Here is a 15,635-nt window from a genome sequence, read left to right as displayed (position 1 = left end):
CTCAGCCAAAACTCAGTATATTCCCTTTTTCTCCTTGTAAATAAAATACATACAAAGCTTTGTCTTATTTAAAGCTTTATATTTCCTAGCCACTTTGTCCAACATGTCTCACAAATGTGATACTGCATATGAATATCTTTGTAAAAGCCCTTGTGAATATTCAGATATGTGCACATTGATGCATTTATTATTTGTACAGCAATAAATTTATTGGACTGGGGTCCCAGCTGTGCTTGGAGCTGTACAAACACAACAGTAGTGTCTGTGGAATACATTCTCTGCAGTCAGTGTTCACAGTAATGTAAATTAGCATAAACAGCTACATAAGGTAATTGTGAACTGGCTTTAGTGGTTTATTCCAAAGAACCATCAAGGCAATACCTTTAAAAGAAAAAAATACTCCACACTAGCTGAATATTCTCTCTTTCACCTATAATGGCACCTGGTAATGGGTGTTAACATGCAAGAGTGGTAGAGGAAGCATATACAGGAAATAACCAGAACTTGCCCCTCTCATACTGAAACTTACTTTAAAAAATCCATTTTGAATAAATAAGTCACAAGAACATTAAGTCTTACATTAAATAATGACTTTTTAAACTCACCAATCCAGATAATAAACATTCTAAAAGCAAAAAGCTTTCTTCCCAAGCCTAAAGGAGCAAATTGCCTACTTAGATCACCAAATAGGAAGTTCGTTTGGTTTCACTTTGCACCTTTCACATTTGTACATTTCTACACCCAGTGAAAGAGAGGTGACCAACTCTGACCAACAGTGTAAAGAAAAAAGACTCAAAATAACTATAAACTGTATTAATTAAGGTGGAATTCTAAGCTAAAACAAACAAGCATGAACAACTGTTTCATAAAAATGCCTTTTCAGCTAATGAGCAACATCTACTCTAACAGTTCTGGTTTTATGCACAGAAGTAATATTTGCTATGGGCAAGACCAGAGTAGCTGATGGCTTGCAACAGCTCCAAAGGTATATTTAGAAACTTCAGAGTAGTTGTGTTTTGCTGTCCACTTAAGACTCAGAGAAATATTCTACAGGACATTAGCATGCCCCATGTGGTGTTTAGAACAGATGAGTAGTTGACTTCTGGCTATGGTTTTCCTACTTTTTTTCAGATCCTCTTACCAAGAAAGAGTTTGCATCCTCCTCCTCTTGTCTTGGAACACCACATACTAGCACAAACAATTTCATTTCTGCTACACATTTAATCTTACTCAACCCAACTGAGTGATCTGCAAAGTGGAAATTGCTGTATGACAGCACTTCACTCTACAGAACTTCTACCACATGTATTTGGAACAGAAATGTTCTTCTATAACAGCATAAATCAAAACTTGCTATATATACAAGAAAATTTGAGCCAGAGAAAAGTTTATCACATATAAGAAAGATACTACATAATTACAAAGCAAAAACCAATCTGTGGGATTCTGACAGACAGCATTTAACTGTACACAATTACAGCAAAACAAGAACTTTTATTCAGAATTTAATTCTGGAAAACAAGAGACTTTGCCAGAAGACACATAATCCAAACCAGCTTCTTTACCCAACCACTTCCCTCTCAGTAGTAGGCCTCATAAATCTTAGTCTCCAGAAGAGGTTGGGTTAACCTCACTAATATTTGGTTTGCTAAAAAATATTTTAATCAGTACCTAAATGGAAGTCTTGGCAGAACTGCCTTAATAAAGACACTGTTCCTTTGTCTTCAGCATTTCTCAGGTGATCAACATAAGCTAGGAATGGCTAAACCAAGGACTGAAGGGTGACTTGACACATTGCCAGGAGCCCAGAGATTACATCTCCAATTAAGTTGTAGAAAACAATCAGTATGAAGATGCTTCCGTGGGGAAAAAACCCACTTCCTTCTAGCATATCCCCTCCTTTTCTCATTGCTGCTTTCTCCTTTGGCAGCCTTTATTCTAAGACATTCTACAGGCTCATTTTGCTTCACTTTCAATAAACTAAGCTTCTCTCAAGTAGTACCCAGCTTACCACATCCCTCTAAGGCCTTCTGTAAGTATTGACACCTTTAAACTCTCTGTAAGAATCTTTTCTCTTTCATCCTTCTCTGTCTGTGCACCCACAACATTCGGTTGTGTCTTTAGCAGTACTCTTGCACTTGACCTCAAGTTTTTCTCATGCATTGTTCTTGACAGCTCTTCAAGTGCCATTCCTCCTAGAGCTTTTCCCATTGAAGCTCACAGCACCATCTTTATACCCCTCACAGGTATCCCTGAGCTATTATCTTATCAAGGGCCATGCAAACGTTTCCCGCATACATTCAAGAAGACCCATTGACAAGACAAAGGCCCTTGGATGGACAGCACAAACGTACAGGCTAAAAGAATTATGGGTTGAGGTTTTTTCTGCAACGTATTGGATGGGACATCTGCATATGTTTTGACATACATGGAAAGGGTGAGAACACAAATGTAACACTGAAATTGCTATCCCTCAGCAACTTGGGATAGCAGAAAGACAAATTACAAAAGGACGAGGTAGTCTTTAAAGAGTTGTTATGAAACTTACTAGGGCAAAGAGGCCCTAAAGTTTTCTAGTAAAATACTTAGTTGGAAACTTACATCAGACCTTTTCCCTGGCTTTGCAGGGAATTGTATATTTAACGCTGCTTAGTAAATTAACAGCGATACCAAAATCAGCACGGTCTCTGTTCAGGTGTATGAGATTAGCATTTTCAAAGGCATTTTCTAAATTTATATGGAATTAGCCTTCCTTTCACTAACACCTCTAATATCGGTACCGTGCTTCCAAACAAGTCACTTACTGGTTCTCAGTACTACTGTATGTAAACAAAATCAGCACAAGTACAACAACCATTAACAGCTGAAGTAAAATATTGTACAATGTAGTAAAACAGGCCTTTCAAAGACACCTGAAACAGCAAACATTCAGCACTCCTGTTTGCTTCCACAGACAGTGAAATAGCATCTTCAGTGGAAGCGTGGAACAGCATTGCATCTAAACATGTGAGCAAGAAAAGAAACATTATAAAGCTCGGGCGGCATAAGAGACTTAAAAATATTTATTTAGGTCAGGCTTAGTGTAGAGTACTTTTAGATTTAAGAATGAGGCGCAGTTACACAGTGCATCATCTCACTGTGAATGCTTCGACAAACACAAACACACACTCCATCATTTTCGTCATATACCACAGAACTCTCTTTTAAACTGAAATATCGTGCCCAGCTGGCACACGCCTTTACCACTAGCTCCTGTTAACGCTGTACGAGGTGCCCCCCATTCAGGGGAGGGGGATCGGGCATTTCATTTCCAGCTCGAGCAGAGCCCGCAGCCCGGGCAGCCCGGCGGAGCCCCGGGGCGGTGCTGGGCACACGCGGCCGTGCGGAGCTCACCCCGGGGCCGGGGCTCCCTCCTTCTCACAATGAACTTCACGGCGGCCTCGCAGTCTCCTCGCTCGGGGCTCCAGCACTGGAGCTACCGGAGCCCCGGCGACTCTGCCCCGCACAGCCCCACGAGCGGCGGAGAGAGCTGGCCACGGGCACACACGCTGCTCGGGGCTGCGGGGAGCAGGAAGCAAACGGAAGGTACCTTCAGCTCTTTCTCCCGCTCCCCTGCTCTCCTCTTCATGGTGCCGCCTTAGCCGTCCACCCAAAGCGGAGCGGCACCGCGGGAGCCCCGCGCAGCTCCGCCGGTAGGGCCGGACCGCAGCTCCGCGGGCAGTGCGCGGCTCCGCCCCGAACTTCAAGTCCCGGCAGGCCCAGGGCGGCCCGGAAGGGGAAGGGCCCGGTTGGCAGCGGCGGCCGCTGCTAACGGAGCGCTCAGGAGCCCGGGCTGGCGGGGGCTGTGAGTACGGGGGGAGCTTCTCCTCCTCCGGGCACGGAGCGGGGCGCTGGAGCTGCCCGCGGCTGTGGTGCCGCGGTTCTGCCTGTGCCTGTGGCTGTGGCGTCCTGCAGCGGGCGTTCCCAGCGGGGCTGGCGGGACCCGCGGGGCTGCGGGCGGCGGTTCCGGAGCCGAGCGTCTCCTCCTCGCTCGGTGCCCGGGGGAAGAGGCCGGAGCCTCAGCGTTTGGTTCAGAGGAGCCCTGTAGGCCTGTGTTTGTACCGGGAAGGGCTGGTTTGAAGCGGGAGCTGGGCTCCTGTGCCCTCGGGCGCTGTAGGCGTTCCTCCAGGAGGCGAGCGCTGCCTTCCCTGCCCTTCCGGCCCCGCCAGGCACCGCCGCAGCTGGCGCGGCTCAGTCAAAACTGGGAAGCTTTGTACAGTATGTGGAAGGCAAGACACGATTGTTTGGATTTTTCTGTGTTGAAGTAGGACTCACGGGTCTGAGAGATGTTTCTTCCCTTAGGTTGTTGTGATCCCATTTCCTAACATCTTCCATATCGTTTTTTCCCTGTCCGTTTCCCAAAACACACAGCACTGCGACACATGATATTTGAAAGATGATATGTGTGTGTATTTGTACCAGATAATAAATGAGATTATTCTGGGTTACAAGACCAATAAAGTGCAAGCATGTATAGTTTAAGGACTCAATAGAAAGAGAACATAGGCTGGAAATACATTATGATAAGCTAAGATAGGTGGGTGGTCCCTCCCACCTCCTTTTTTAAATTCCCTCTACCAGGGAAGTGGGATTTTGTAACAAAAGTATCATCTTGGCCATGTGTGACGCTCAAATTCAAAAACCATGTTGAAACAATTAAGTTGTAGTTCTTCTGCTTTCACTAGAAACCCCCTCACTGCAAGTCACCTATATCCCCATTGACTTAGAACTTTCAAAAGATTAAGTAATTCCTGCTCAGTTTTGCTACCTTTGAATGATGTTGGTACAAAAGTACACTTCTGTGAGTTGTATAGGAATCTGGACCTAAAGCATGAGCTTTGATAAGTATTAATTTTAATAGTATCAGACTTGTATAACAGTGCAAAGTTGTGTGCAGTTCTTTGTTGTAAATTTTCAGATGCAGGTAGTGATAGAACCACTTTTGTAGGTAGTGAAGTGTGTAAGAGAGTTACAGTTTCTTTAACTTTAGTAGTTACATTGAAAATTCTTGCTTATACCTCACCTGAAGTTCTTACAGGTTAATCCCAGAGATATGGGGAATATTCCTCTCTTTGTACACTGAGCTCTCTAGTTTTGAGAAACAATCTGTGCTGAAGTGATTGTAGGGTATCCTTTCTTGGAAATAAAGCCTGGTTTAAGCTTTTAAGGTTGAGGATGGCATGTGGATCTGTCCAGATGCAAATACAAATTTATATCTCTCTCACTTTGTTATGCTTTCTTTGAGGAAATGCTGCACTTTTAAGTGCCATAACTTTTGTAGCAATGTTGCAGTGCAGTTTTGTCAGATGTAATCACTTTGGAAATGCTTTCAAAAGTAATACACAATGCCATGGAGAAATTTCATATGCTTTTAGAAATAACACTGTAACTGGTCTGCAAGGAAAAGTAATTTTGTTTAAGTGTTTGTGATTGACACTCAGATAATATTCAAAGAGGAGCTGTAACATATGTAACACATGCTTTGATGTTTGAAGTGTCCTCTCTCAAAGCAGCAGCATAACTGGTGGTTATTAGTGATTATTAAAGACATGGGTATGTTACTAATCAGGCAACTAAGTTGCCAAGCCAAATTCTAAATCTGTAATTATATTTGGTCTCCTTAAAACGAGGAGACATGTTTGTACTATTTCTGTCTAAAACCACTGTATCTGATAAAACCAATTAATATGGTTGGTTTTTTCTTTTTCTGTGGCCCATGACAGAAAAGATAGCTGAATGCTTAGTTTCTGACACTTTGTAATGGAAATGAAACAATTCTTCTTCTTCCTTTTGAAAATTTGACCTTCTAAGTTTTCAGGACAGTTTAGATTTGAAGTTGCTTTATTTTGTCACTTCAAATCATGTCATGTTGCCAGTTAAAATTGGCTTTGTGTGCATCTCTGCTGTGTTAGTTTGCTTACAGCTCAAGTATTTCTGTGGTTTTGCTGCAGCCAGTAATGGATTACTACTGACAAAAGTTGTTTGTTTATTTGAGTGACAAGCATGTGTTGTTTTGACTCTGGTTTTAAGTGAGTAGGTTTCTCTCATACTGAAGATAACAGGCAGGTATCTGTAGTAAAGTTTCTTCAGCAAACAGTGAAAGCCAGTAATGTTTGTCCATGCCTGTTACTGTTCTGGAGTTTTTGAAGCCTGATTTTGATAGATCACAAACATTGTGGAGTCATGCTGATAAAATACTTGTTTAGCTCTTGAGGCCCAAAAAAGCCTCTGTCATTTTTAATTTGTGAAAGGAAGGACAACCACATTCTAGAAAAATGTACAGTGGTACCTTCTCTTTGCTACCATCATGAACCAAATTCAGCTGATCCTCTGGAGGTAAAATGTCTGTTTCCCTTTGATCTCAGTTGCTGTAGCCATACTGGTACAGAGACATAAAATAGTAACCACAATAACGAACCTAGACCTGAGTGAAGCCAATGATGGCAGATAGAGCTAATTTAACAAATTACAAAGAAGTTTGGAGGATTTTGTAAGAGCAAAAAGCACCAAGGATGCTGAGGAACTGGATTCCAGTGGATATGTGTTTGCATTGCCAATTGTGCCATTTGGCTGAGTGGTGTGGACATCAACATCCCAGAGCAGTGTTCTCTGTCACTGCCAACATTGAAACTGCAACCATATTGCAAGTCTACAACTGTAGATCAGTTCACTTCTATGGTCATGATAAGGAAACATTTGTTCCACATGGAAGAAAAATGTGTTCCTGTTTATTCATAAACAGTGAAGTCTGGAAATAATATTTTATCATAAATTTTAGTGATGAAAAAACCAGAAGATTAAAAGCAAGACTGACTTGTTGGAAACTAAATTTCCATTAATCCCTTTTGTTTCTTTAGAACAAAGCCATAAGGAGAGTTATTTATGATGGAAGAAAAAGCTTAGGCAGCACTTTTGATTATGATTGAATTAACAGATATTTCATGGGCTGTCTGTTGATTGTACCATGTTGCTTCTGCCCTCTGATGCAAGTCTCTAGTAGCATCACTGTTAATTTCCCAGTGCTTTCCTAGATGGTTCTGGATTGACTGAAGATTTATATCACCTGAGGAGTGTAACAGTGGTTTTGGGGATAAGACTGTCAAAAGGACTTCATGTCTCTCTTTTTCCTGTTGTTTCAGCATTGTTTGACTCAGTGACCAACATGTAATTTTCTGCACCAGAAGACAAGAAGGAAACAGCAATTGTTAAGAAGTATGTTCATATATTACACCAAAACAAATGTAGTACTTTTTCACATTAATACTTTCCTAATCTCACTTTGTCATGTAGCTAAGCTTTCTGTTGCTGCAAGATAGAATCATGTTCAGATTTATGAGAATCATTCATAGGAGACTTTCTGTCTTAAAAAGTAACTTCTTATATGACAGTGATTGAAAGAAGACAGGGAGAATGCCAGACAACACTGGAATGCCTTCATGACCCCCAGCACCTGTTTCAAAGAGTTCCATTCAAAGCATGGAAGATGGCATTACTCATCTACCATTCAATGCCTTAAGCTTTTACCTCTCTTAATTTTAAAAAACCCAACTAAACAAAAAACCACAGGTCCCCTTCTCACATCTACTTGGAAATATGGCCTTAGCCCAAAGATTCCTGAAAACAACAGAGCTAGAACTTAAAAAACTATTTGTACATATATTAAATAGAATTGGAGCTATTGCTCAACAAAGGTGTATCTTTTGAATGGATTGAAACTGGCATAAAATTGAGAACTTCAGAGTTTAGATTGCAGTCTAGCTGAAATACTAGTCAGAAGTCTGTCATTTCAGTGAATCTGCCATAACTTTTGCCTTCATTTCATATGGTGTATTGTTCTAGTCTCAGTTTAAATAACAGATGAAGAGGAATTTCATTTGAATTTTGTTATCCCTAGATAAGCCATGCCTGCTGCAGCTGATGTAACTGTGGGGGACCTGCCTGTGAGACATACAGGTCTAACTCCAGCTGGAACTGAAGGATTACAAGGTTTGTACCAGCTGCTATTTATTACAGCTACAGACTTTGATCAGTGGCTTCTTTAGTTTCTTTCTAAAAATGTTTCTGATGTTGCCACTCACAAAATTAAGTTCAAATACCATTCAAAATCTGGGTTAAATTGTGAAAGATGCTGTGACCCATTCTATGTTCAAGTTGCTTGTTATAAGAGGGGAGTTGCTGTGAGATGGTAAAAACTGAAAATGTCATTGAGCTGTAACATTCATACTTCCAGAAGAAAAGAGGATTTTTTTGCTGAACCAAGGACAAGGCCAGATCAATTTCACAAAATGGGAACCAAAAGTATTATGCAATTCTGCTATGTCACTCAGCTGCTATTAGAATGGAACAACTGGGCTCAGTCTTGTATCTGAGTAAATTTACAGAATTATGAGTTATTATTTTCAAGCTTCAAGATACTATGTTTACTTTGGAACAGATTAGAAAAAATCCCTTAGGTAATCCTTATTTTGAGATAGCATATTTGGCAGAACCTGGTTACTTGGTAAACAGTTACCTTTGTGTTGTCTAGTATGAAAACAGGTTGCTGTATAATTTTAATTGCTTTTTTTAATCTGTAAGAGGAAGGAAAAAGGAAGTGATTAAAATGACTATAAATCCAAAAAAATTAACAGACTCATACAAGTGTAAAATATAAAATTACTTGAAAAGTTGGGAGGGACTCAGTATTTCATAATGAGTTTTGACTTTGAGCTACATGTTGTTGAATGTATTGAAGGTAATTTAAAGTTGTCTTGGTTTGCGTAGAATCATGAACTGCACAGAATATGAAAGCTCAATGAGCCAGGTAACAAACCAGTCAAGAAGAACTGGAGGACAGGTTTCTTCATGTACATGATGATCACATCTTACTCCAGCAGCGTAAAAATGAGCAAGAGGAAAAAACTAAAAGGTATGAAGGTTAATACTTTTATTTTAGCTTACAGTAATATTTTTGTCCTTTAAAACATCAACAGATTAAAAATGCTGATTTCTCTCAGAGCACTTTTTAAGCAGTAGCAAAAATTCCTCTTTGGAATGAATTTTTAATTTCTGGTTATGTCTGTATGTATGTCTTTGTGGTGGACTGTATTAGATCTCCCTGCACTGAGCTACAGTGCTGTCTGTCACTTTGGAGCTGGTACCTTGTGCTCAGAGCTGTGCTGTTAGAGTGTTCTGGGAGCTGTAGAAGAGGCTATGGAAGCCTAATGATTCATCAGGAATTTCATTCTAGAATCAAAATTGTCTGTACAGTGAGATTCCATCCCTGTTATTAAACTCAGTGCTGTGCTAGCAAACCAGTATGGGCTCAGCAGAAGTGTTCATGGTACTACTGCCTTGCAGGAGGGCTGATTAATTCAAAAGCACTGTGACTGTGCTCACATTGTGCTGTACTTAATAAAGTCATGCGGCATTCAAACAAGGTGTCAGAAACTAAAAGATTCACAAAAGGGCATCTGAAAATATTGCTTCTGTAGATGGGACTATTTCATAATTTTTTTAAGTCCAAGGAATTCTTTCCTTCTGACTCAGTATTCAGTGAATCAGGAACAAATTGACCAGCATGACATGACTTCCATCTTTTCTGTCAGGCTGTTGTCAAATCCAAGATGGTGGAACAAATGAATTGTTTGCTTATTCCAAAGGGATTTCCTGTGTTTCTGTTGGATGCCTTACCAAATGCACTCATCATCCACTCAGGTAGCATTACACAGAATGTTCAAATTGGAGTACCTGAATTAATGCTTTATGCCACAGAAAATAAAAAATACAGTGTTTGCTAGAGAAAAAACTTAACTCCTCAAGTTGAATTTCTTTTCCAGCATTCCTTGCCAAAACCCTTTTAACTAGAAGTTTGGAATGAATTTGCAGTAGAAGAACATTGAAAAAACTCCATGTAAACAAAAAACCTGCTTACAGGCAAGTAACATTCTGTGACATCCTGAAGTTATTAGGGATTTTTTTTTGTTTCACTTTTGTTCTTTTAAGTAGAAGCTTCTGTCCACAAGTATACAAAAAATAAAACAAGTCCTTTTAAACAAATGAAGTGTGTCCTTATTTTCAGTTTTCTTTCTGGGCCTTCAAAAATAGATTTCCTGTAAACTAGATACAGGTCTCAAAGATGTGCAACCGACTTTGTAAAGTCTTGAACTTGTCTCTCTCATCAAAGCCACCTTTTCTTTCTTTATATGCCAAGTTTTTTGCATTCACTTCTGGGTATGTTTTCTGTTTATGCATGTTACATCACCCCCACGTGCCCTCACTGCCTTTTGTTCTAGCTTACCAATGTTTATCAGAACCAAGGGAAATCAAAGGTACAACCTTTCAGATACCTAAAGTAAAATTTGTATCCTTCTAAAGACAGATGACAGCCATAACCTCTGTATCTAATTATATTCGGCAGCTAACTGTTCCTTCTCCAAAGCACACTGGAAATATTTGCCATGTAGTATGGTAATGAGAACTATTGAGTTGTTTTTTTTCCAGAGTACCTTCTTAAATATCTCCACCTATATATTTCAGCCACTTTCGACATGGAATATATATTTAAATCCCAAAATACTAGAAATTGTATATAATTGGAATGTTGCATATTATTAGCATTCTTTCAATAGCTGAATGTTCTGTGGAATTGGAGCCTTTATAGTTTGCCCCACCACATATCAAATCTGTAACTTTACTTAACAGCATGCAGAGGTTCCTATATAAGGTCATGCGTTAAAAATTACATTTAAGCACCATATGGAGTAAATATGTGTCCTCCCTTTGCTAACCTTAAATGATAAGCCTTAGGAAACTGTTATTTGTCAGTGCTATAAAGCAGATTGCTGCACAGTGGTTTCAATTATCTTCAAAGAGTTCTTCACAGGCAGTAATAGTTATATCAAAACCTGAAATTTATTATTCAGGTTCTATGCTGAAGTCTTCACAGTGATTATGTTCCTTTCAACAGAATGCTTTTTATGCTGACTTTTCACATTCTTTTTCATCTTTTTTATTATTTTCCCCAGAATGACCACCAAGTTAATACAGCTTGTTAATGATAGAAAAAGTCTGAACAGGTTGGTGGCGGCCCCAAGTGGCTGGGTCAGGCCTGGAGCTGGAAGGCAGGATTGTGCCTTGACAAGAAAAAGTTCGTGAGCCTGAGAAACAAAATGAGAGCCTCCCCTTTCAGCTGACCAGCAGCTCCAGATTCCAGGCCACAGACCTTGTCCATCCAGCTGGGTTCAATCTTTTATTAGCAGTGCTCTCAGAAAAGTGAGCGAGGCTGCTGATATGCCAGAGCACACAAGGAAAGGTGTAATTCACATTTATTAAAAACAATGGTTTATATCCCTAACAATTGCTTCACTGTAGCAAGTCCACACTGGTTTTTGATCATCAGTGGGCAATAATAGTACCTGTAGGCAGAAAGGTTGTTCTTTCCCCTTGTTCTTTTATTTATTTATAGCAGCCATGATAACTTGCTTGCCTTTGAAGCCCTTATTATGAGAATCCACAGTAGTTGGGGTTAAACAAAAGTACAGATTTGAGAAGACAGTAGCTATCAGGCAAGTTTTCTAATAGTTAAAATCATTGGACTTCCTTAGTAAAACTTCTCTACATGTTAAAGGGTTATAAAAGTAGTATATGAAAAAGTTTAGTGTTTTTATGTAATAACAAAGTTTCACATCTGTACTTTGTTTGCACATGTTTTTCCTTTTTTAATTTCAAGGTTTGTTCTAGTCTCTTGATACATGTGTGCACAGCACTGCAGACTTGAAAAATCTCTCACACGTGGGCTTTGAAAAGCAAATACTACAATGCAGCCATCTATAATGGTGCTTTTTACTGTTGAGACTTTCTGCTTAAGGCAGGCTCCTTCTCAGGCCTTTACTCACTGTAGTTACATTTAGGAATTACACTTTAAAATTTTCATATTTTCATAGGAACATTATCAGTTAACCAATACACTGAACTGCTAATGTATTTTAAAAAAACCCAACAGCTACCGCAGATTCAAACCTGAGTCAGCAGAATTGTCTCCTTAACTTCCAGAGATCATGGATCAAGCTGGTGGCCAGTTACACCTCACAGCAGTCTTCATTTTTATTACATTTATTCAGGTATATGATAACAGCAACAAGTCTCGTGCTTTTAGATTTAAAAAAAATGTTTGTTTCTACCAATTTGCCTATCTAATCTATTTGTAGTGGAAGTTTTGATGATTTTCACACACTCATGTTTTTACTCTTCATATCATTGATTGGGCAGTTTTATTCCCAAAATCAATTTGTTTGGTTTTTGTCTTGACAATGCAAAAATAGGTTGGAAATATAATAAATTTATTCAGGCCCAGTGCTACCAGGTAGAAGAGGGACTTGGTTTTGGGAATACAGATCAAATGTTGATATGACAGAATGGGAGGGCTTATCTTGGTATAAAAACAGATCCAGATCTAAGATGTCCTGTGCAGAACTAGGATTGGGACCACATTGATTAAGGCAGAGATTCTTAAACTGAAGCAAACATGAGTAATTAAAAACAAAAAAAGGAAAAGTTGTTCACAGAAGGTCCAGCTCAGATAACAATGTTCAGAAATTTCATAGAAGTTCTGATGTGTCAGTCTGTTTTCTAAAACCTTGTCCAAACCAGAGGGAATTCTGGTAATTTGAGTGCTCTGAATATGCAATTTCTTGAACACATTTTCATAAGGTGAACACTTACTAGAAATCTAGTAACCAATACTCAGAACTTGAACACAGTAGCATTGTCTTCTATAAGGACAGAGAATACTTTCTGTAATATTCATTAAACATTAACTATTTCATGGTTTTGGCTTGCATATGTCCTCATCCTGCCCTTTTGATCAATGATTATAAACCCAGCAGACTGATGTTGCATTTCTGCCCTCTTTTTTTAAAGACTGCTGAACTCGTAGATTGCTCAGTCAAGCCTCTCAAATAATTTTTAATGCAGATCAGAAAACATGCAGGACACTTATACAAAAATAAAATGCCTGGAAAAATTCAGGAGAGCCTGGCTGTCTCTAGGTCATGAAGAGACAAAAAAAAAAAAAAATCCACAAAGAATAAATATACCTTACTGGGTGTTTGGCTGCTTTAAAAATACCACAGCAAATTGATCCAAAAGATCTTCAATTAATTCTTGCAAAATTATAGGTATAAATTCATAGCAAACAATTTAATGGTCATTACTGCCCATGGATAATTTGGAATCTAGCAATAGTAGAAAACTATTGGCCTTGTATGAGCAGCAAATTAGGTGTAGCTGTGCAGTGCAGTAAAGTGAGGCAAACATGCATGCAGAATGTGTTCATAATAAAGTCTCTATTAGTTAAATCTTTTATCTATCTTTCTCTTTTTTGCTTTTGCAAAAAAATAAATGCAAGATTTTGCACCTTTGCATGTATGTTTCCCTTTTGACTGTTTCCGTTTCAGACTGGTACCTTTAATGACGTTAAGGATCTAGTGGCATGATCCTGCAGTCCTTGCTAGTTTGATTTCAGTGGAAGTTCTCCTTGATAAGAAATATGTCATCAGTTCTTCAGCTGCCTTTCAAGGGAGTAACCCCGTTACTATGTGTGAGCATTCTTTTGTGCAGCAGTGGTGCTACATAAATAATACATCATAATGTTTGCTATTAAATTATTCACAGAGTCATAAGTCTCCCTTATTCAGAATTTCCTTTATATAGTTTAAATAGGTTAAAGAAGTTATCATAAATAATGTCTCAGTCTGTGCCTACAGTGAATTTAGAAAATATTTTAAATATTTTTTCATTATTTGAAAGTAATCTGTTTCGAAGAACTTCCATGCTTCGTTTTAGTATGAACACTCTTCTTGAAGTACAGCAGACAGAAACAGAAGATGACATCTAAATTTGATGTCAACTACCATTCATTAAAAGTGAAAACTTTTAAGGAGTCTGAAAGTGAAGATGAACTTCAAATTCAGCTTAAAAAAATCTTCAGATAAAGATGTGCTCTAAAAAGTAGTGGAGATTATTTATGTTCATCAAATTACTTGTATCCAAACCACGATACTTGACCTAAGTTACTATCTGTGAGTTAAGTTCTGAAATTATTTTCTTTATAGTCTATTTCTAGTTTGAAACCTGATAGAAGATATGCTAGTACTCAAGAGATGCTGTGTTTGACTGAAAATACTGGGAAATAAATTGAAAAATGTCCATCAGTACATATGTAGTGTAGTGTGTGTTCTATAATTTTGCCACCAGAATACTTTATGGAAGACTCTTAATCCTCAGGTTTTCCAAGTCATGTATTTTTTATGATGAATGCACATAGCCAGAACTTGAAGGGATCCATAAATGTTATATTTTGGACACTTTCATTAGCTTGCTTTCTTGGGAGTGTTGTAACTGCTATGTAGAACAATCTGTATGAGTTGTTTTATTGCACAAGTAATCCTACAGGTGTTGTGTCATTTTTAATGTTTGTATCAGCAGAGAAGGAACTGTCAGTACTGGAATACTGGAGAAAAACCTGGACATTTGGGTGAACAATAAGGTCATCTTAGTTCGTCTTTGTAGCTTATATTTTTGAATTTTGATATTATTAGCAGCTTTTTCATGTGTTTTGTCAGAAAACACATGGCTGTCATCCTGCTACGTACCCACGTAAAGACAGAGTTGATATTCTTTGGGAGCTTGTGATGCCAACAGGATTGGGCTCCCACCAATCTCCTTGCTGCAGCACCATGTGATGTCAGCCTGCTGTTAGATTTCTGCCAGCCTTTAGGAAAACATTCTTTATTTTGCTGCATGTTTAAGAAGTTCTTGTGATTGAAATAACTGTAGTTACCAAATAGTGAAGCAGCCACAGTTAATCATTAGTCCACCATCAATTAGGAAGGGAAGTGCTGGTTATGCTGAGTCCTATATCCGCAAATATCCAGTCATATTTTAAAGCTGCTTTTGCAGCTTCACTGCAGTTTCTGTCTAACACTAGAGCTACATACAAGAGTTGAGTTCACATGCAGCACTCCTTGAGATGATTATTTTAATGTGGCTGCAATCAATGTTTTTTTTCCATATTTAATTGGAGTTTGTTTGGGGATTCTTTCAGGAATGTAGAAATCTGCCTTAAGGGACAAACTTGGCCTATGGATTATTAGACTAAACAAATTTTAAGCACAAAATTTATCTACAATTAACTTGACTGCTTGTAATGAAAAGATGGCTGAAACCACAGCCTTGTGATTTGATGCCTATGGTACACAGTGTGCAAGGTAAAGCATAAGTTCTAAATAAAATCATTTTGCAAGCAGGTATCTTCAAATTAGTTAATAGCTCATAGTGCTTTCCAAAAATATCTTTAAAGCCATCCCAGACTGCATTTGTGAAAGAGGCATTTGCGTGTTTGTGCTTTTTGTTGTGTGTTTTATTTAGTTGATTTTTTAATGAAAAAAGCTTATTTGCTTGTCAGTTTTTAATGCTTTGGCATTTTTTACTGCATTGTTACTCTGGATTTAAACCAATTAGTTGTGTTACTTAAATCAATTAGATGTATGTAGATTAGATAGTACTGCACATTCGTGCTCTTCTCTGCTTGGGGCTGTGTCTTGGACGTTGGTGCA

The 15,635-nt window shown here is 38.7% G+C and overlaps 1 protein-coding gene and 1 long non-coding RNA gene across 2 annotated transcripts in view; one reads left to right on the top strand and one right to left on the bottom strand.

Moving 5' to 3' along the window:
- Positions 1-3,661, bottom strand: part of FTO (FTO alpha-ketoglutarate dependent dioxygenase) — a 222,354-nt gene extending 218,693 nt beyond the window's left edge. The window contains exon 1 of the mRNA XM_059481337.1: positions 3,590-3,661. Coding sequence (XP_059337320.1) covers positions 3,590-3,628 — 39 coding nt within the window. The 5' untranslated portion in view covers positions 3,629-3,661. The remainder of the gene's footprint in view (positions 1-3,589) is intronic.
- Positions 3,662-3,771: 110 nt separating this feature from the next.
- Positions 3,772-10,081, top strand: LOC132079068 (uncharacterized). Its single transcript, XR_009419344.1, has 5 exons — positions 3,772-3,844; positions 7,179-7,251; positions 7,934-8,025; positions 8,803-8,947; positions 9,858-10,081. It is a non-coding gene; the product is annotated as an uncharacterized LOC132079068 (long non-coding RNA).
- Positions 10,082-15,635: the final 5,554 nt, after the last annotated feature.

This window comes from Ammospiza nelsoni, chromosome 13, assembly GCF_027579445.1.
Source record: "Ammospiza nelsoni isolate bAmmNel1 chromosome 13, bAmmNel1.pri, whole genome shotgun sequence".
Classification (NCBI taxonomy): Eukaryota; Metazoa; Chordata; class Aves; order Passeriformes; family Passerellidae; genus Ammospiza; species Ammospiza nelsoni.
The sequence above is the reverse complement of the archived record's forward strand: the minus strand, read 5'-3'. Positions and strand labels throughout refer to the sequence as shown.